The sequence below is a fragment of the Mesoplodon densirostris genome, chromosome 9 (genome assembly GCF_025265405.1).
Source record: "Mesoplodon densirostris isolate mMesDen1 chromosome 9, mMesDen1 primary haplotype, whole genome shotgun sequence".
Lineage (NCBI taxonomy): Eukaryota > Metazoa > Chordata > Mammalia > Artiodactyla > Ziphiidae > Mesoplodon > Mesoplodon densirostris.
In genome coordinates, this window is record NC_082669.1 from 15,151,116 (window position 1) to 15,174,241 (window position 23,126).

Genomic DNA, 23,126 nt, shown 5'->3' on the forward strand with positions numbered 1-23,126 from the left:
CACAGGCTACCTCTGGAAGATGTACAAGAGAATGAGAGCGATGGTTGCATTTGGGAAGTAGAATAAGGCAGTAGGGAGACAGGAACAGACTAGAAGAACTACATGCCATGTATATATTCTGGAATTTTATTGTGTATGCCTATTACCCATTTTTTTAAAGTTAAAATCACAGCTTAAAAATTTCCCATTATATTGCACTTACTTTAAAGCATTTTCAGGTAAGTACTATGGCATTATTATTATCAAGTATATTGATAGGAAATATTGATAGTTGTGGGTTGGCTGGTCACTATTAAGCTGAATGATTTTGCCTTCTCAAGGGTAGAAAATGAGGGAGGGATAAATTGGGAGATTGGGATGGACATATACACACGACTATATATAAAATAGATAACTAATAAGGACCTACTGTACAGTACAGAGAACTCTACTCAATACTCTGTAATGGCCTATATGGGAAAAGAATCTTTAAAAGAGCGGATATATGTATATGTATAACTAATCCACTTTGCTGTACACCTGAAACTAACACAACATTGTAAATCAACTATACTCCAATAAAAATTTTTAAATAAAAATAAAAATAAATAAATAAAATTAGGGGATGAGCCCCCCCCCCACAAAAAAGAGTAGAAAATGAGATTCTCTGTTAAAAAAAAATACAAGAATGCCTCACTTGCCAAGCAGGAATAGGAAAACTATATAAATTAAAAGTCTAAACTGTGGAATATGCTGAAAGAGATGCAGATATCACCTGCAGTTATTCACAATAGCACACATTAATGTGGGAATGGCTCACTGAGGATTGCTGAAATCGTCTGTACTTTCTGTACATTCTTTAAAGAGTAAAGACAGTATTATATTAACAGTAGGTTAACATAATATAGGTATCTTTACTCCACCTCAATTGGACATCAAAGCTCTTAGGAAGGCAACAGCAGCAGCACTAAGCCTCCACCTTCAGATGGCTTCACAGGTTTGGGACAGAGACACTTGGATTTCTTGAATTCACACAGGACAGCTTTGAGATTCCCAGAAGCAATTGGTTGGAATTTTAAGGAGAAACCAACCTCCTGGGTTATGAAGATAGGGGCTAGAAGCAGTGAAATTTGGGATACTACTATCAACACTGTTACTATCCCAGGATGGTGAGACCTGGGGAAATTTTGTAATAAATGAAAAGATAATGAAACACCATTTACAAATCATTAATGCGAACTTACAAACAGATACCGAATTTATGGCTCTTTAATGTCAGTAGTAATTGGTCCCATTACTTTTCTTTTCTTTTTTTTTTTTTTGGCTGTGATGGTCTTCATCGCTGAGCATTTTCTCTAGTTGCGGAGAGCGGGAGCTACTCTTCGTTGCAGTGTGTGGGCTTCTCATTGCGGTGGCTTCTCTTGTTGCGGAGCACAGGCTCTAGGTGCGTGAACTCAGTAGTTGTGGCTCGCGGGCTCTAGAGCACAGGCTCAATAGTTGTGGTACATGGGCTTAGTTGCTCAACAGCATGTGGGATCTTCCTGGACCAGGGATCAAACCCGTGTCCCCTGTATTGGCAGGTGGATTCTTAACCACTGTGCCACCAGGGAAATCCCCCCATTAATTTTTAACTTTGTAAGATACTCATTTTATTATATATGAGAAAATGGATGTATTTAAATAATACCTATAGAAAAAAGGTTTTACTTCTATAATACTTGATATACCTAGTATAGTATAAGTTAATCATTAACTTCAGATTATAATTTTTGGTTTCTGGCATATTATAACATAATTTTTCTTCTGGTGGGCAATTCCTCTTTTTGCTCAGTTAATCCTTGAAATAAGAAATTATATATTAATTGTCTTAACATATCTTACCATATTTTAAAGCACCATGCCTTTATTTCATTTGTGAGCTTTATTAATATCGCATATAGTATCATTCTAGAATAATGCTAGCAAAATAGTATGCAGTTTGCTATAGATTGAATGTTTGTGTTCCCCAAAATTCATCTGCTGAAACCTAATCCCCAGTGTGATGGTATTTGGAGGTGGGACCTTTTGGAGGTGATTAGGTCATGAGGGTGGAGCTCTCATGAATGAGATTAGTGCCTTTAAAAAAGAGACCCCAGATGGGCTTCCCTGGTGGCTCAGTGGTTAAGAATCTGCCTGCCAATTCAGGGGACGTGGGTTCGAGCCCTGGTCTGGGAAGATCCCACATGCCGTGGAGCAATTAAGCTCATGTGCCACTGCTACTGAGCCTGCGCTCTAGAGCCTGTGCACCACAGCTACTGAGCCCACGCGCCACAACTACTGAAGCCCACGTGCCTAGAACCCATGTTCCGCAACAAGAGAAGCCACAGAAATGAGAAGCCCACGCACCGCAATGAAGAGTAGCCCCTGCCCGCTGCAACTAGAGAAAGCCCACATGCAGCAACAAAGACCCAACGCAGCCAAAAATAAAATAAATAAATAAACCAAAAGAGACCCCAGAGAGTTCCGTCTCCCCTTCTGCCATGTAAGAGTATAGCAAGAAGATGGCAGTTTATGAACTAGGAAGCAGGCTCTCAAGACATCAAATCTGCCAGCACCTTGATCTTGGACTTTCCAGCCTCCAGAACTGTGAGAAATAAATTTCTCTTGTTTGTAACCACCCAGTCTATGATATTTTCATTATAGCATCCTGAACAGACTAAGAGTTTGTAAATATGTGTTGAATGCATTAATTTAAATCCCTCCCAACTCTGAATTGTTTATTTTTCATAGGCTATAAAAGCTAATAGTAATAACAACAATAGTAAAAAGAAACCATGTCTTTAATGCAGAAGTGATCACAGTCTAACATACAGTACCATGGCCTGACATAAGCATTGGATTTTTCATGCTGAGTGGTTTTCTTATTTTTTGACCTTCTACAAATTATTGACAGACCATTTAATGCTCAAGGAGTTTTTGTGCATGGAGGGGAACACTCACTGCTATTTGTATTTTAGAGCTCTGTTTAATAAACACATAGTTAATTCAGTACAACTTGGAAAAATCAATTTTTCTTAAACATGTAAATGTTTATTGCAAATTTCATTGGGTAAAGTCCCTGAAACAACTTAAACTAAATGAAAAACTTACAAAGATGTTCCTTAGAACTCTCAAATGCCATACACAGCAGACACACACACATAAATGCTATATCATTAGCTATTATTACTTATTTTATATTTAAACTTATCCTAAAGTAAACAACATGAATCTAGTTTGTATCTTCACTATTTCTATACTTCATTATTTTTATTCCTTCCAGATTACAGTAACACTTATTTTGATTCCTCCTCAGGAAACAGTAATCTACCCAATCTCAAAAGACTACTTTTGCAAACCAGCAAGGATATAGGATGTGGTTATCTTGTTTAGGGCACAAGATCTGTCTGCTTCTCCCAAATTATTAAAACCCCAGCCCCTGGGTTCATAAAGTTCAGTTCCCTTTTCATAGTTAAGCTTTGGTTGTTATATCAGTAAGACTTTTTAAGTCTACATCTTTCATTTAGATTTTAGAGTTTTGTTACTCAGTGCTCTCTCTGATAGCATCATTTTAAAAGTCCTATAAGGGAGTGATCTCTAGGACATACTGAGGGAGAAAAGCAAGAAGCAGAAGGCTATATGTAGTCTGCTACTTCTGTGTAGGAAGTCAAGGGGGAGGGGAATACATGTATTTGCTCATATTTTTTCAAAAAAAAACAATGGAGAGATAAACTAAACGGTACTAAAATTGGTTACCTAGAGAAAAGGATGGAATAGAGTAGATAAAGAGGCAGGAAAGGGAGCAATACTTCTCTGCGAACTCCTCATTTATTGTTTTGATTTTTGCTGTCATGTAATGTTACAAGTAATTGAAAAAGCATAATTATATCAAAGAAAAAAAAGATGACCATCAACACACAAAAAAGTATTATTTTAATGAAAATACTGGGTAAGATAGATATATCTTAAAAGCAAAAAGAATTGCATAATTTTCTTAAACTGCTTTCCATAGTTCTTTGGTTAGTGGTCTTGTGGTATTGTTATTTCAAAACCATCATATGGATGTTACTAATAAGCACTTAGTTAATGTCAGGCAGACCATGCTGCGATGCATTAGAAGGAACCCAACATCTCCTCTGCCTTATTCTTGTCATCAGAGAAAAAGAAGGAAAAAAGAGCCTGAATATCGAGTTTGTAGATCTAACTGCAAACTTGCAGGAAATACAAGAAACAGAACAAATGAAAGGATTCTAGAGGAAATGAGCATGTGGGACATTTTACATGACAGATGATCTGTTTTCTTCAATAAATAAGTGGCGTGGGAAAAAAAAAGAAAGGGGAACTATTGCAGATGACAAGAGACATTAGATACATAACAACCAAGTGTAATATGCGGACCCTGTATGGATTTCAACTTAACAGAGCCATATGTGAAAAGGCATTTTTGAGGCAATTTGGAAAACCCAAATATGGACTGAATATGGAGTCTATATATATCTGAATGTAATCATCACTAGATGATATTCAGGAATTATTGCACATTTCATTATATTTCATAGACAATTGCCCTGTGCTATGCTCTCTAAAAACACCATTTGTTGTTAAAGATGCACACTGAAGTATTTACTGGTAAAGTAATACAATTCCTGGGATTTACTTTCTAATACTCCAGCAAAAAGGGGAAGGGGAAAATAATTAACAAGATGGGCAAAATGTTGATTATTGTTTAAGCTGAATGAAGGGGGCTCATTATACATTCTCTCTACTTCTGAGTCATATTTAAATTCTTCTGTAATCAAAAGATGTTTTTAATGTTACAGATGCCTTTTCTTCTTGTAATTAGTAGGCCCATCTGGAGATTTCATTTCCTAAGAAATGAGAATCAAGTCTAGGAATTTAGTTTCCTCCTTACAATGGTTGATTCTTTAATATTGGAATGCACAGTTAAGCTGTCTTTCTGTCTACTGTCATGAGAGCAGTTTCTCTCTTTTTGTTTTTTTTGTAACTGTTTGGCTTACAGTTTCTTGTATTCAATCTTCTCTGTTTGCACAAATAGAAACAAATACATATTTATAAATAGACATGTCCTTGCTGTGGAGGACTTCATAGCGTGAGCCCATAAAAATGACTGCACGCTGAAACCATGCGAAGCAATCTTAATAATCCATGGGGAAAATTACAGTTGTTTGTGATCTGTAAAATATTTTATCAAACCATTAAAAACTCTCTGACTGGCAGTTATAACTATAGGAAAGAAAAATGGGGGGGGGGGAGCAAAGCTAATGTTTATTTAGTATACTGTAATTTAAAATATTAGAAACATTGAGGATTAAAGTGTTTTATGTCTTTGTGGGAAAAAAAAAAACCCTTCATTTTTCTCTGAGGGTGAAAGAGAAATGAATTATCTATCCAGCCTAGGTTGAGCCCTCTAAGCAATCCTAAGCACCTAGAGATTTACAGTTTGCAAAGTCATATCTAGTTTCTGTTTTTTTTTTTTTTAATTAATTTATTTATTTATGGCTGTGTTGGGTCTTCGCTTCTGTGCGAGGGCTTCCTCTAGTTGTGGCAAGCAGGGGGCACTCTTCATCGCGGTGCGCGGGCCTCTCACTATCGCGGCCTCTCTTGTTGCGGAGCACAGGCTCCAGATGCGCAGGCTCAGTAATTGTGGCTCACGGGCCCAGTTGCTCCACAGCATGTGGGATCTTCCCAGACCAGGGCTCGAACCCGTGTCCCCTGCATTGGCAGGCAGATTCTCAACCACTGCGCCACCAGGGAAGCCCTAGTTTCTGTTTTTTCTAACTTATGAAGTGGGCAGCCTGTCTATGCCTTGGTGAATTGTCATACTCCTTTCTAAATCTGGATCAGCTTCCAATATTTTGTGCTTTTAATGTCATGAAATATCTCTATGGATTCCTTTTCAAATAAAACTTTAGATCTGAATTAGCTACAATGTCTCTTAGAATTCTGTGCAAACTTTTAAAGATTCTCTATAGGCTTCTAGCTAGACATTGGACACGATCTGATTGTGTTTTATAAGGTCATTTTCAAAATATTGACAATATTTACCCCTCTAGATCGGTGGTTTTTAATAATTTTAGTATCTTATAGCAATGGTTTTCAAGCGTTTTTCATGTGACATTATACTCAGTGCAGTACTATTCTAGAGGATAAGGGGTGAGGAGGGGAGGACCAAGAATCCCATGCCCTGGGGCTTCTCTCCCCAGCTCCTGAGGTTGCCCCCAAACACCTCCAAGAACACAGTTTGCAGATATCTGCACTCCATAGTGGATCAAAATTCTGTGGTTGATAAAGTCGTTAAGACACCCACACACCATGATACAGATCAACTATGATCAAACATATGGGTTCTTCCCAGTGTATTGGTGCCTCTGAATCATCCCAGGCTTGGCAGAAATATCCCATTCCTCTATTTCTGTCTCTCTGTCGTAGATCACTGATTAGGATCTGGTGTTACTCTCCACCCATCCTTCTAAATGATACTTCAGATTGTTCCTGGCTCTCAGCACCCACCGTGACCTTGGCTTTGATTCTACTTTGCAGTGCCTGATGTCACCAGCAACTAGCCCTGCCTGTGCTCACTGAGACACCAGCCTGGGATCTAGAGGTATGACGCATGGTCCCACACACATCTAATTCGTGTTGCCCTTTCTCTCCGCACATGCCTTTTGCTATTTTAGCTTCTCTCAGGTGCACAGTCTTTGTTCTGAAAGCCTCCATATTCTGAATTACTTCCTTCCCCTCTTTACAGGATCAAAACCAGCTGTTAGAGCTGGTTGTTCCTTTCATTAACTTGGTCTGGTTTTTAAGTTAGGTCTCATTAATGTTTCGGCCATATCTTTGTGAGCATAATTCCCAGGCAGATAGAAGAGAGAATGGAGGGGGCGTGGAATACAGAGGAAGTAGATTAGAACGGAAAGAAAATATCCTCCTTTAAAGCTTTCCATAATGCTATTTTTGTCATTATAAAGATACAAGAGAGGAGGAGAAGGAGAAAGGGGGAGGTTTAGTAGAGAGGTTTTGTCAGAAAGAGAAAGAATAACTGCCCGTCCAAATGCTTCTTGGAAATTTGGGGAGGTTTCTATGAGTGTGGCTTTGTGCATATGTGTGTAGGGGAGTGGGGTGGGATGTTTGTATGTGTGTATGTGATGTTCTTTCATGTTTCTGAGTGGCCCCAATTTCAAAAACAGTGTGACCTCACACCTCTGGTGAAATCTAAAATCTTTTTGAGAGCTTCCATCCAAACTTAAGATGTATAGTGTAGAGTGTTTGGTTAATAACACTTACCAGCTGATCATCCAGTCCAAAAAGGTGTTGCACGTAAGTTTCCAATAGACTCCGAATTTTGGGTTTCATTGATGGATCAATGCACATATCCCTTTAATAAAATCATAAAATGCAGTCAAAAATTAATTTCATTTCATGGTAATTAGTTCCATAATTAGTGATTTTAATGGGTGGAGGGGAAGGGAAGGGAAGGAAAAACACTTCCCCTTGGGAGAGGCATGTCAGAATCACCTGGAGGGCTTTTTCAAACTACTCCCCCTCAGGATCCTGCTGTGCTCCCCAAGAAGGCATAACCTCCCTGTCCTCATCCTCAACTTGAAATAAACTGCCCTATGAGCACACGTTGTTGATGAGAGTGTGCTATGTTTCTAACTTAAGAACGAGTGGAGAAATTGTTCCTATTGAGGTTTGGGGGACTTAAAAGCCTGTGGAGGGGGACTTCCCTGGTGGCACAGTGGTTAAGAATCCGCCTGCCAATGCAGGGGTCACGGGTTAGATCCCTGGTCCAGGAAGATCACACATGCCGTGGAGCAGCTAAGCCCGCAACTACAGAAAGCCCGCGCGCAGCAACGAAGACCCAACACAGCCAAAAATAAATAAATAAATAAATTTATATATAAAAAAATAATAATAGACTGAAAACTACTTGGGGTAACAATGTCCTAGCTCAATAAACAATCATGATGGTCATGAAGAACCTAGGGGTAAAACAGGAATAAAGACACAGACCTACTTGAGAATGGACTTGAGGATATGGGGAGGGGGAAGGGTAAGCTGTGACAAAGCGAAAGAGAGGCATGGACATATATACACTACCAAACGTAAGGTAGATAGACAGTGGGAAGCAGCCGCAGAGCACAGGGAGATCAGCTCGGTGCTTTGTGACCTCCTGGAGGGGTGGGATAGGGAGGGTGGGAGGGAGGGAGACGCAAGAGGGAAGGGATGTGGGAACAGATGTATATGTATGACTGATTCACTTTGTTATAAAGCAAAAACTAATTAAAAAAACCAATCATGATGATTATATATATATATAAAAGCCTATGGAGGGATTCTTTGACAATCTTAAGATTGGAAACATTTATTAGCAAGACCTTTTTTTGATAGTATACAATGAGTGTTTTACCTTCAAAATAAAATATCTCCCTACCATAAATCAAAACAATACTTACCAGAGAAGACTTTCAAGACCATTTTCCATTACAGCAGTGATCATTTCCTCTAAATACCTCAGGGGATCCTCAGGACATGTAACAAGTAGACCACAGAACAGAGCCTGGGAAAATGAAATGCAATCAGTGTTTCTGGATTTGCATGTTCTTACTAAGCAAGAGACTTTCTGTCAGACAAGGTCCAATAATGTGACAGTTTTTAAACTAAACGTGCTTTATAGATACCCCTCTGTATTTATTCAATGTTACCAAATAACCAGAGCAACATGCAGTTTACCTTTACTCCTAAAAAAACTTCCATTGTAAATGGTGAGTTGTTGCACAGTGTTTTGCATTATGTGAGGAGTACTTTACAGTCCAATTGAAGAAATAGTTGTGATTACCTTAGATCAATTTTTAAAATGATTTTACCATTTTTAAATATGAGGAACTCCTTTTTTATCGAAGTATAGTTGATTTACAATGTTGTGTTAGTTTCTGTTGTACAGAAAAGTGATTCAGATATAGATATAGATATATTCTTTTTCATTATGGTTTATTATAGGATATTGAATATAATTCCCTGTGCTATACATTAGGACCTTGTGGTTTATCTTTTTATATATAGTAGTTTGTATCTGCTAATCCCAAACTCCTAATTTATCTTTTCCCCTTCCTCCTTTTCCCTTTGGTAACCATAAGTTTGTTTTCTGTGTCTGTGAGTCTGTTTCTGTTTTGTAAATAAGTTCATTTGTATCATATTTTAGATTCCACATATAAGTGATATCATATGGTATTTGTCTTTCTCTTTCTGGCTTACTTCACTTAGTATGATAATCTCTAGGTCCATCATGTTGCTGCAAATGGCATTATTTCATTCTTTTCTTATGGCTGAGTTGTTTTCCATTATATATATATAATGGAAATTGAATCAGTGATTTTAATGGGTGGAGGGAAAGGACCCTCCATATATATATATGTTCCACACACAGCAACGAAGACCCAATGCAGCCAAAAATAAGTAAATAAAATAAAATAAATTTTAGAAGTGTATTGGTGAGTCATATATTGAATACCTCTCCATTTGAGATAGAGAAAAAGATTTACAGCACACATCCCACAGAAGCCACCTGGAGTGCTTAGACATTTCTCTTTGCCTCTTTGGTTCACTGGTGGGTCTCCTGGTACAGGTGTGGGGATGTGTATGTGTGTATAGTGGGTGAGGCACTCTCTTTGGCCCTCCCTCCACATAGGGCCTCCTCTTGTTGGCTTTTTTCCTACTCCTCTCTCTCAGGAACAAAATAATTCCACCTCTGAGTCATGCAGAGTTCTTCCCACCTACCTCCATGAGCCAAGTGTCAACAGATTCAGGCCTGGGGGTCCTGGGTTTTAGACTCTCAGCAGTTCTCATAGTGTTCCTCCACATAAGAGGATAATTCTCCTGACTGAACCTGCACAACACATTTTCCCATTTGCAGTAGCTCCATGTCCCCCCCACCCACCTTAGTGTGCAGCCTGCGGGCTGGGAACCTAGCCCCTAGGGCTATTGCCAAAGGGTAAGACCTCGATGTCTCTCCCTTCCCAGCTCTGCCTGCGATGTAGCCCCACCCCAGCTGCTTACAGTGAGCACTCAGCCATCTGCAGACTAATTTCCTTCTCCCCCAAACCTAAAGAATATAGTGATACAGGAGATCAGTGTTCTCACCAAAGTTGTCAAGCTGGATTTGAATAGTCTTCTATTACCTAGGGGCTGAAGTTGTCTATTCCCTGGAGGCTAGACTTCAGACAGCTCCCTAAATAGCCCTGATGAAAAGCCCATCTGCTTTCTAGCCCTTCTGTGCCTCCATCACTAGAGTACTGAGTTTCTCCACATCCTCCCCTTCATCCTAGTCTGGTACCCAGAGGACATCTGCAGCAGAATAACCTGGGGAGTAAATTGGTCTCAGAGGATGAGGTCTAGGAACCTGCATTTTGATTGGCTCCCCAGTTGATTCCTATCACGCTGAAGCCTTACTGGAATTCAGCTTTAAAGTAAATTATTGAGAAAATTGGGATCTGTTAAATGAGTATGAGAAGTTGCTTATTTCTTTATATTTCCAAGCTCCACAGATCAGAAAACTACTTTTCCTGAAAAGTCATCCCGCAGAAATCAAATCAAGTTGAAAGGATAAGTCTATGGAATGCTAATAAAGTCATATGGAACTAGCATAGTTCAAATGTTCACTTTTTGCATAAGAAATCTCACTGTTCATAGTTTCCCACTGGGCAAAATAAAATATCCTGAGGTTTCACATCTTAATGTGTGAACAGTGCATAGCTCCATGCAAATAGGAAAGCATAGTTCGTGAATCAATAGATTTTTTTTTCTGCTATAAAACCATTAGCTTGGTCTTTATAAGGAGAGACAAAATATGCAAACATGCCCGCAAAAGGAATGTTTGACTCTCAAAAACAGTGAGTAGGGCTTTATTATTGCTAGCCTTCTTAGTAAAAACTTACATGGTCAAGGACAAAAGAAAGACCATGACTTCCTTGGCTTTCTCAGTCTTGTAAATTCACAAAACAATTGTGCAGTCCTCCAGGGTCTTTGTCTCTGCCTCCCTGATCTCAGTCCAGAATATTTCTCAAATATTCTGGAAAATGTCTGGGTACTGAGGACAAAGAAGGGTTTATCCAAGACGGTTGTTTCTACTCCTTTTCAGTACTACCCGTCTTACAAGAAGCAAGACAGTGCAGTGAATGGAGTCCTCTGGGTTTAACTCCTGGATCTGTAATTTTCTGGTACGTAACCTCTGACAAGCTACTTCTCTTGTGCTTCTGTTTCCTTAACCATACATGGGATAATAAAGGTATATATGTCATAGGGCTATCATGATAATTAAATGAATTAATATACGTAAAGTACTTTGAATTGTTTTCTAGCACAAATAAGTACTCAATAGATAATAATGATAGCAAGCCATCATCATTTTTTTTTTTTTTTTTTTTTTTTTTTTTTTTGCGGTACGCGGGCCTCTCACTGCTGTGGCCTCTCCCGTTGTGGAGCACAGGCTCTGGACGCGCAGGCTCAGCGGCGATGGCTCACGGGCCCAGCCGCTCCGCCGCATGTGGGATCTTCCCGGACCGGGGCACGAACCCGTGTCCCCTGCATTGGCAGGCGGACGTTCAACCACTACGCCACCAGGGAAGCCCGAGATTGCTTTTAAAATTGCAATGTCAGCACCACATAGTTACAGAAACCCCTTTACTTAGGAAGAGGCTTACGTTTCTAAACATTGTCCAAAGTCCCTTCAACCTCCCTACCCTCCAACCCCCAAAACAAGTCCAAAGTGACATCTCAGAAATGCTCACCATCCCCATCTGTAGTAGAGACGGTGTTGGCATGCTGTAGTTCTAGGAGTGTCTTAATTTTTTTCTATGGAAGTTAGTAAGTTAAAAATTTGTAAATAAAGGGGGTTCTGTGTCTTGTCAACATTTAAATAGAGGGTGCCAAATTTTTATTTTAGAAACTCTATAACTAAAAACATATTGACGATTATCGAAAGGGATCAACTGGATTTAGCCATTAAGGAGGGACCCCAGGGACAGGAAGATACCCCCAAGGCCAGAACTTGAGGGGGTTTTAAGGCAGACTGGACAGGAGAGGAGACGAGGTCTCTATGAGGTGAGAGCAAGACAATAAAAGCAGGATCCTAATACCTGTGGGATTGTGCCTGGCCCAGCAGGGAGGTGGTCACCAGCCATGTAATCCCTAGAAGTAATAAGCCTTTGGGTTGTCATATGCCTTTGGGTTGTTTAAGTGTACCATGGGTTTGCCTCTGGAACTGCATCTATGAACTGGCTGGCTGGGCTAAGGGAACACAGCAAACATAACTGCCCTCAGGGGAAGCCACAACCTTCTAGTCCCAGGGTCCAGCAAAATGAGTTAGTGTGACCAGTTCCTTCTCATCTACATAAGCTTGTGGTCTCTTGCTCATATATTTAGTAATTCCTGATTCTTGCATCTCTGGCAAGTATTTGCAGCTATTAGTCTCTAAAAAAAACTTCTGATAGTAGAGTCTATGTGATTTAGAAATAAATACGTTTTTTTAAAATACAGATTGGAAACTTAATCATGAAAGAAACACAAAGCATAAAAACTGCATAAGAATTTTTTTAAACATGTATTTATTTATTAATTTCTAAAAATAGAAAACTTTGCATAAAGATCATGGTTTGTAACTTAAATATGCCCTCTGCTGGGCAGATCTAGTTTTGCAAACTCCTTTAATCTTTCCTAGTTGTTAAACCGAAACCTGAGCTAACACTTTCTCACTCGCAGATGCTACCTTTATATGTAGGGACTAAAGAGTTTTGTAGACATTATACCCTTAATATCTTGCCCATCTTTGGTCCCTTGGGGCAGGCCTTGTTTTTAGACAGTGTGCTGCCTTCTGCCTAGTATGTAGAAAATTGAGAGAGAAACAGATTTCTAAATACTTCTGATAACCTACTGTTTGATATTCTACCAATAGGGCTTCATTGTATGGACTCCTAGCTTAGTGATAGCTTTTAAAATACAAATGTCTTTTGGAAGGAATATCTCCAAGGAAGGCGATTCCAACAGTGGTGGGATGAGTATTTCAGAGTTCTCAGAGAGAGAAACAATGAATATAGTGAGAGTGAAGAATTAGAAGGCAATATTCAGTTTCCCCACAATTGTATCGAGGCGCAGGCTCTCAGTGTCTACATGTAGATAGTTTTTTTAAAAACTTTGAATTTCTGAAATATACTTTTGCCAAATCTTAGAATAATATATAGAAAGTAAATATTTTATTGCCCAAATTCCCAAGTCTTTGATCATTTAGTTCACTTTTTTTTTTCAAATCTAAAATTAAAGTTTAAAACAATACTTGACTCCAAGGTCTAAAAAAAGGTCTCTATGTTTATATCTGTTGTATAAATAATACACCTAGGTTGCATGACACTGTGCTAGGTGCTGATGGTCTATGAGGTCTACTCACTTGCTGCAACATGGAGGACATGAACCATGAAGGAAGAGATTATTTCCTGTGATTGATCACAGTGATTTCAAATTTTGTTTTTTAAATCAGAAAAAAAAAATCTTAAAAAAACTCCCAAACTCATGAGAATCGCCAAATATAATCTAGATACTTTCTTAACCTCTAGAGCATCCCCCATAGGAGTCCTTAGAACCCTGGGATTCTGCTAAAAAAGCAAAAAAAAAAAAACTTTGGAAATCTATCAGTATGCAATTACTCACACACAGGCATACCTGAAAGCAGAGTGAGAAGATTTTATGAAAGTGCCATCGTAAGCAGGAAAAGAGGCTGACCCATCTAGGAAAGAGGGTGTCCAGGAGATCTCAGCTGGCACAGCAGCCAGAGGAAAAGGGCTCTCATCCCAGGGAGACCAGACACAGGCCTGCAAACTGGCCAGCCAGCTGGTTTCCTAGGATGAGAAACCAGCACTTGCCAGCAATGAGTGTTTTTATGCTTCTTATGCTTTCTTTGTATGTTTTTTTTCTAATTCTCCATCAATAAATTTCACTTGATAATAGTATGGGAAAGCAAAAAAGGAGGCACTTTTCCCTACACATAAGCCTGTTTTTATTATTTTGTTTAAATATATGAACTTTTTCTGATTATAAATATAGTATATGTTCTATGTAATTTGGAAAGTTGAAAAAAAAATACAAAGAAATAAAAAGCAACCATCATCCTGACAACTAGAAATAGCCTCTAATAAAAATTTTAATTTCAGTCTTTCCTCAATACATATATTTTTACAAAATTAAAATTAGGATCATACTACATATAGTTTTTTTTTAAATACATTTATTTATTTTATTTTTGGCTGCGTTGGGTCTTTGCTGCTGCGTGCGGGCTTTCTCTAGTTGTGGTGAGCGGGGGCTACTCTTCATCGCAGTGCATGGGCTTCTCATTGCTGTGGCTTCTCTTTGTTGCAGAGCATGGGCTCTAGGCATGCCAGCTTCAGTAGTTGCAGCATGCAGGCTCAGTAGTTGTGGCTCGTGGGCTCTAGAGCACAGGCTCAGTAGTTGTGGCGCACGGGCTTAGTTGCTCCACAGCATGTAGGATCTTCCTGGACGAGGGCTCGAACCCGTGTCCCCTGCTTTGGCAGGAGGATTCTTAACCACTCTGCCACCAGGGAAGTACCTATATATACCTTCTTTTAGTCCTGGCTAGTTACTACATTGCGAACATTTTTCCATGCCACCAAAAATTCTTCAAAACATCACGTATTGAGGTTGGTTGATAACCTATTGCATAAAATTATACCATAAAAGTTTAGAATTTATAAATGGTTGGGCATTTAGGTGTTTTTAACTTTTTCCATTATTAAAAATTATATGATATACATATTATCACTACTAATGATGAAATGTACATATCTTCACCTCTATTTCCTTAGAAATAGAATATAGAATCAAAATGTATATTTTGAAGATCTTCATACATTTCTCAAAATTGCTTTTCTAAAAAGATATTATCAGTTTATACTTTCATTGATAGCCAGTGGGAGTGTCCCATTCACCTTGCCAACACTGAGAATTAAAACATTTTTATATTTGTTGATTTGATGAAAATAATTCACTTTCATCTACATTTCGTTTTTTTCAGTACAGTTAAATTAGTTTTCTTACATTTACTAGCTGCTATAGACTGAACCGTGTCCCTGCAAAATTCATATATTGAGGGGCTTTCTTGGTGGCGCAGTGGTTAAGAATCCACCTGCCAATGCAGGGGACACGGGTTCAAGCCCTGGTCCGGGAAGATCCCACATGCCACGGAGCAACTGAGCCCGTGCGCCACTACTACTGAGCCTGCGCTCTAGAGCCCGTGAGCCACAACTACTTAGCCTATGAGTCACAACTACTGAAGCCCGCACACCTAGAGCCCATGTTCCACAACAAGAGAAGCCACCGCAATGAGAAGCCCACACCCTGCAACAAAGAGTAGCCACCGCTCGCTGCAACTAGAGAAAGCCCGCATGCAGCAATGAAGACCAAATGCAGCCAAAAATAACTAAATAAATTTATTTTTTAAAATTCATATTTTGAAACTCTATTCCCCAGTGTGATGGTATTTGGAGATAGGGCCTTTGGGAGATAATTAGGTTTAGATGAGGTCCTGAGGGGAGGATCCTCACGATGGGATTAGCGCCCTCATATAAAGAGACACCAGACAGCTTGCTCTCTTTCTTTCTCTGCCAAGTGAGGACACAGTGAGAAGGCAGCCATCTGCAAGCTAGGAAGGGAGCCATCAACAGAACTCAGCCATGCTGGCACCCTGATCTTAGACTTGCAGCCTCCAGAACTGAGAAAATAAATTTTTGTTATTTAAGCCACCCAGTCTATGGTATTTTATTATAGCAGTCCAAGCCAACCAAGATACTAGCCATCTATGATTTTCTATACATTCGATATGTCATTTTTGGGGACAGGCTTTATTTAGATAAGGATGCAAGATATAACAGTAACCAAAGAGAGAATCTCAAAAGGATGGTAAAATTCAGAAAGATAGCAGGGCCACTTGTTGAATCTCTACTTATGTCCCGCGAAGTCTCCCCTGGAGTCTTTCTCAGCTAAGGGTTTAAAGGGTTTTGTGGTTTGAGACAAGCCATGGCAGCAGTTAGTCCATGACTTACTCTCTATCTTAGTCCATTTGGACTCCTATAACAGAACACCATAGACTGGGGGACTAATAAACAACAGAAACGTATTTCTCACAGTTCTAGAGACTGGGAAGTCCAAGATCAAAGTGCAGGAAGATTCTGTGTCTGGTGAGCACCACTTCCTGGTTCATAGATGGCCATCTTCTGACAGTGCCCTTACATGATGAAAGGAGCAATGGAGCTCTCTGGACTCTTCACTGTAAGTATTCTAACCCCATCCATGATGGCTCCACCCTCATGACCTAATCACCTCCCAAAAGCCCCACCTCCTGATACCATCACATTGGAGATTGGGTTTTTGTTTTTGTTTTTGTTTTTGTTTTTCGGTACACGGGCCTCTCACTGTTGTGGCCTCTCCCATTGCGGAGCACAGGCTCCGGACGCGCAGGCTCAGCGGCCATGGGTCACGGGCCCAGCCGCTCCGCGGCATGTGGGATCTTCCCGGACCGGGGCACGAGCCTGTGTCCCCTACATCGGCAGGCGGACTCTCAACCGCTGCGCCACCAGGGAAGCCCTGGAGATTGGGTTTTAACATATGAATTTTGGGGAGACATAAACGTTCAGTCTATAGCATGTTCATATCACTTTGTTCATTTTTCACAATATGAAACTAATCACTGTGATTCCTGAAGACTTGAAAATAGGTATCAATTTATTTCGGTGCATGTGAGAACAACTGTCCCATGTGTGACTCTGATTGCAGGTGACCAACCTGACTAGACAGCCTCTCCACCCTCCCTGTGCCACTCAGACTCTTCCTGAAGTTCCAGAAGCTTGGTGCCTGTGAAAGCAACAACCTTCTCAAAGACACAATGATCATATCTGGGTCAAAGGTAATTTTCTCTGGCTTATTAAATATGTTAATGCATTCTAGACCTGCACTAATATGGCAGCTACTAATTTCATGTGGCTGTTGAGCACTTCAAATGTGGCTAGTCCAAATTGAGATGTGCTGCAAGTGTAAACTACACACTCAATTTTGAAGACTTAATATGATTTTATATTGAGTCCATGTTGAAATGATTATAGCCTGAATAGATTGGTTTGTAGAAAATCTATTGTTAAAATTAACTTCGCCTATTTCTTTTCACTTCTTCAATGTGTCTGTAGGACACCCAAAGGGATAATGCACAGAACACTCAGGAGAAAGTGTGAGCTAGAGACAGCTTCAGAGTCATAGCTGCAAATGGTTGAAGCTGTTTTCTACTAGCACGTGGTAGATTCCTGGCAAATGCCTGCTGATGAAATGGTCAAATGTACCCTTCTTAGCTGACCACTCTTGTCATCCCCTCCAAGAAAAAAAGGCTGGCTGGTGTCCAGAGCCTAATCTGTTGTTAAAAGAAAAAAGAAAACCTAACTTGAATTGAACATAAAATCCAGCAGATTTTAAGCTGGTGTGCAAACCTCTAGAAGTCCACAAAGGCTTTCCAAGGGATATGTGAGAGTGAATACTATAAAGGACTCCATTTCCAGGTCCTTACCTTTCCCATGTATTCCTTCCAGAACCTGATTTGCCTCAGGACACATTTTGTGATTTTCTTTTCCCGTTCTTCCCATTCACAATTGCTTTCTCCCACTCTAGAAACTAAAGGCCTGTCTCTCATCCATCTGGAATCTCACTACACAGAAAACTGAGGCAGAGATATTTAGAAACTTGCTCAAAGTCACACAATTAGTAATTGGCAAAGCCAAGAATCAAACCTAGGCAATCTCGTAATAATAGATAATCCTCTTGTATTGCTTTACACACTTTAGGGTTCAAGTAATAAGCCTCAACTAAACATGGAGTTTATTGGCTCCTACACTAGAAATTCTAAAGGTAGATCATGCTTTGGATGAATTTAAGCCAGTGACTTACTGATGTCACTAGAGGCCTGATTTCTTTCCATTTCCTGACTCTACCTTCCTCAGAATCCACTCACCCTAAAACCATCTTTCCTTGTGGACACAGGAGAATTGGCAATTGCTCCCAGGGCTACATGCTTCCCCACAAACATCCAGAGATGCTATATCTCTGTCCCAGCATTCCAACCAAGCAACCTGATCTAAACTGGTTTAGGTCACATCTTGCCCCGTCCCACGATCCTCACCACCACCTGTCATAGTCACAAACGTTGTGGCCAGGGAACTTGAATGTGCTGGTTGTCATAAGCCAATCAGGGTCCAACCCAGAGATAGGGATAGTCAGTTTCCCTGAAGCATATGGGCTATACGGGGAAGAGGTAGTTTATGGAATAAGAGTGTAAGAAATATTAGGAAGAGGGAAGTAGATGTTGTGTAGGCAACTTGTTAATGTCCAGTATACATCTGCTCCTGGGGAACACAGAAAAGAAAGAAGAAGGGATATTTATAGAAGGGTTGAGACCCACTTACTGGGTGATAGTGTTGTAATCCACATCTTATTCGTTCAGATAATACTTTGAGATCCAACTTGATCCCAGATGCCCCTTGAATGAAAAAGCCAGGTATATAGCTGATTGTATTTCCTTAAATGGCCATAACAATATATCCCATCCCATGAGCTCTTTTTGCAATGTGACTTTGATACACTTCCCATCAAGAAGTGGGGTATATGTTCCCTCCTCTTGAATCTAGGTGAAAATAATGTTATGTTGGCTTCCGAGCCTAGGTCATAAATGGTGATATAACTTCTACCTAGTTCTCTATGGGGACACCTGCTCTTAGAACTCAGCCACCATACCGTGAGGAAGTCCAAGCAGCCCATGGAGAGGCCCAAGCTCTCCCTAAAAAACCTTGCAAGAATTTCAGATTTTTGAGCAAACTAAATCAGTCATGTTGTTTTAGGCCATGAAGTTTTGCAGTTGTGTTACACAGAAATGAATAATTGATACAGCAAGCTAACAGAAAATGACTACACAGCCAAATCAAGCCTGTCATTTCATCCATCCCTAGCTACATACATTATGAGAAAAAACACCCAGCCATGACTATCATTTATTTTAACTTTTTATTATGGAAAACTTCAAACGTATATAAAGTAAACAATAGTATAATGAACCCCTATGTGCCCATCACCCAGTTTCAACAATTATCACCATTCTGTGATCTTTGTATTATCTACATATTCACCCATTTTTCCACCTGTTCTCAATTATAATTTTTTTAGGTAAAGTTTACATGAATTCAACACAGATCCTAGCTGTATAATTCTGACAATGGATACACCTACACCTCAGTCATTTTCCAACTCCCCAGAAAGTCCCCTGTGTAGCGTTCCACTTAAGCCTTCTGTATCAGTCAGCGTCCAGTCAGGAGACAGAAATCACACCAGTAAGTTGAGTAAAGAACATTTATTCTATTCTAATAACTAAATTCTAATAATTTAATTCAAAGTTATTCATTTTAACAGACAGTGGTTTTAAATTAATAATAACTAACATGTTAAAGAAAACAGGAAATGATAGACAAAATGGATGAAAAGATGAAGAATATTAATTGGAATGTATAAAAAAATCAAATGGACATTCTAGAACTGAAAAATATACCATCTGAAATTAAGAACTCATTTGATTCATTTGATGTATTTAACAGTAGACGAGACTCAGCATAAAACAGAATCTGTAAACGTGAAGACAATCAATGAAAAATATCCAAACTTAAGCACAGAAAAGAGAATGGGGAAAAAAACAGAATAGAGCAAAAGAGGCACAGACATGTAGGACTAAATTTTTAAAAAAAACCTAACATATTTATGATTGGAGTCCCAGAGGGAGAAGAGAGAATTAGGTAGAAGCAGAATTTGAAAATGACCAAGAATTTTCTAAAACAGATGAAAAATATCAATCAACAGATTCAGTAAGCCCAGTGAATCAAGCAGGATTGAAAAAAAAAAATCAGCCTCTATTCAAAAGTTGGCAGGGAAATGATATCCTAAGTAGACAGCCAGGTTTTATTCAGGACAGGTAGGTGGAGTTCAGAAGAGGTTAAATATACATAGAAATCTGTGATGAAAGATGATGTATTCCAAAACTTGCAGAAGATGGGTTTTAGAAGAGTGCTAGGCATGGAAAATTGGGTCAGGCGAATACATGTACAGGGATATGAGACACAATGGGATTCAGCCTGATAGTCTCTTAGGGGAAGCAGGTAACCAGGTTAAGGTGGGTGTGTGAGGCTCTCTTGCACCTGCTGGTAACGTGGTAGCAGAGGTGAGTGAAGGACTCCTCGGAAGACTATCGTCTTAGGCAATGGGGAGCACTTCTAAGGGCCTCTTTTCTCTAGGGGCAAAACAGTATGGTAGGCTGGTGAGGAAGAGGAGCTCCCATCCAGAGGAGGAACCAAGGATGCCTCTTGCAGCCATGTAGTGTTATGGCAAGTGGAGAGCAAGGCAAGGAGAGGTTCCTACTTTCCTGATGTTCCCTGACCCTCACCTTGAGTCCATTTGTGCTACCTGCTCCATGGCCAACTTGGACTGAGTCATCACTCAGAATGGCTTTAGCCTGAATCTTAAATAGCCTTCTGTATCTGCAGGTTCTTCATGCATGGATTCAACCAAATGTGGATCCAAAATGTTTGGGGAAGAATTCTATTGTTTCAAAAAGCAAAAGAGTTCACTATGTGCTGGCAACTATTTACATAGCATTTACATTGGATTAGGTCCTATAAGTGATCTAGAGATGATTTATTTAGAGGTGACTTATACAGTGGCATGTATGTATGCAAATACTATGCCATTTTGTATAAGGTCCTTGAGCATGCACAGATTTTAGTATCCATGGCGGGTCCTGGAACCAACCCTGAGGATACTGAGGGACAACTGTATTAGGTCCTTTGAGGAGGCTCTTTCTCCCCAGGATAGTTTCACCCCTCCAGGCCTACTTGCATTGATATGATAGTACAAAAATGGTTTCAAAGAGGGAAAATCGATGATCCACAGATTTTTCAGGTTCTCCCCTTGGAAACTAAGTCCATTGCCTTTTTATAAGTTTGGAATTTTGCACTATGAAGTCATGTGTTAATATATCTGACCAAGAAAAAGGTCTAATAAAACAAAAAGATGAAGATACTGAGAGAGAACTATACTAACATCCCACTTTCTGACCCCCATCTCCTGTTTTCCAGCTCCCTCACTCGATTACTCCTTCTACCCCTCTTCATTCTCCTCTTACAAACTTCTGCTTTCTACCCACATATCAGTATTATGTCTTGTTCTCATTCCCACCCAGTCCTTAGAGTCCTTGGCCCATCACTTCAGGCACTCTCAAAAGCTTAGCTCCCTCACCATTGCCCTTCCATCATATATGTCTGGCAAACTCCTATCCTGGATGAAGTCAACTCTTATTTGTGTACCTGCATCTGATTTACTGAGTGCTGCTTGAGAAAATCATATAACTGGGAAGATGAGTCCCATGCTTTCTACACATTTTCAAATATAATTGTGCAGAGGTAAAACATGAATGAAACTCATCATAAAAAAATTAAAACAATACAGACGTATATGGAGTAAAAGATGAGAGTTCTCTCCTAAAACCACTCCCCAAAACATTGCTGTTAAGTTTGCCATATGTTCTATGCATGTATTATTGTCTTAAATATAGATATATATATGCATGTACATATATATACATATAAACACACATATACACACATATACATACATATATGAAATCAGATAGGTAGCTAGATTGTAGTAGACACTTTGTTAAGCAGTTTGCAGTTTTTTCTTTTCTTTTTAAAATTTAATATGTCACGGAGAGCCCTTCTTCTCAAAAGGTACTGGTGTATTTTATTCTACATAATATCCCATTCCCTTACTTACACTTAGGTAATAACCATTTTCACTATGAACAATGTTATAATGAATATACTTGTACATCCTTCTGGTTACATGTGCAAATATGTCTCTAAAGTGGATCCTCAGAAGTGGAAATGCTTGGTCAAAGGGTATTCATATTTAACATTTTAATACATATTTCTAAATTACCATCCAAAAAGGAGGAGCTATACCGAATTGCCCTCCCACCTGCGTAGGAGAGTTACTACCCCACGCTGGGCTCTCAACACTGCCTGGCTCTCCTTCTCTTTCCTTCCCTAGACTTCTAACTCTCCCTCCTTCTCCGCATAACTTAACTACGCAAAACCTCTTCTGCACCCTCCATCCCCACCCAAACATGCTCATTCTTGGCAAATATTTCACCTAATATGAGCAGAGAAAATGGAAGTCACCAGAAGAGAACTTTCTTGACTTCCTGTCCCCAAACCTACAAAACCTATCCACCCCTGTCCTCCTTCCCTCCTGTTACAAGACGGGTGGGTGAGGACAGTTCTTCCTCCCGTGTTTAAGTCCTGGTTGTGCGGTCCTTCCCTTCACAAAGGGCTAACTACCTTCCATCTAAAGGTCTCAGCTTCCACTCCTCAGCCAACTTAAATCTATTTTCTGCCTTCATCTCTCTACTGAAAACCCAAACTCACCTTGGGTCAAATCCACTACACCTTTTCAGGTCCTTATCTTAGGTGACACTATTGCCCACTCTCTTCATAAAGCCACACTCTCCTGCTTTTCCTTCTCTGTCTCCACAGCACTTCATTCTCACTCCTCTAGTCTTCAGGCTCCTCTTTCCAAAACTTAAAAGTTGGAGTTTGGGGTTTCTGTCCTGAGGCCCTTTGTTCCTTCTCTCTGGGACATGTCACCCATTCCCCCCTTTCAGCCACTGTCACCCCTCTGTCTTCAACTCTCTGATCTGTATGTTCAGCCCAGACCGCCGACCTGCCCAAATCTGACTTCATCCTTTCCTTTCTCGCTCCTCTGAACCTCCACTCCCTCTCTCCACCAAACCCCAGTCCCTCGTCTGGCAAATCTCCTCCAATTCCTTTCTCTTCTAACTCCGGCGCCACTTGGCTCCAGCACCTCGCAGACCTGAGGAATGTAGTTCTCCTTGAAGTAGTTCCTCAGCCTGGGGCTGGCAAGGCGCAGCGAGGCCATGACCAGAGGCCCTGCTGAAACTCTGCGCTTCCAGC

General features: G+C 40.0%; 1 protein-coding gene across 1 annotated transcript in view; it reads right to left on the reverse strand.

Annotated features, from left to right (window-relative positions):
* FBXL13 (F-box and leucine rich repeat protein 13) overlaps window positions 1–23,091 on the reverse strand; it is a 191,738-nt gene extending 168,647 nt beyond the window's left edge. The window contains 3 exon segments of the mRNA XM_060108846.1: window positions 7,303–7,393; window positions 8,475–8,578; window positions 23,017–23,091. Of these exon segments, the coding sequence (XP_059964829.1) occupies window positions 7,303–7,393; window positions 8,475–8,578; window positions 23,017–23,091 (270 nt within the window).
* Between the last annotated feature and the right edge of the window lie 35 nt (window positions 23,092–23,126).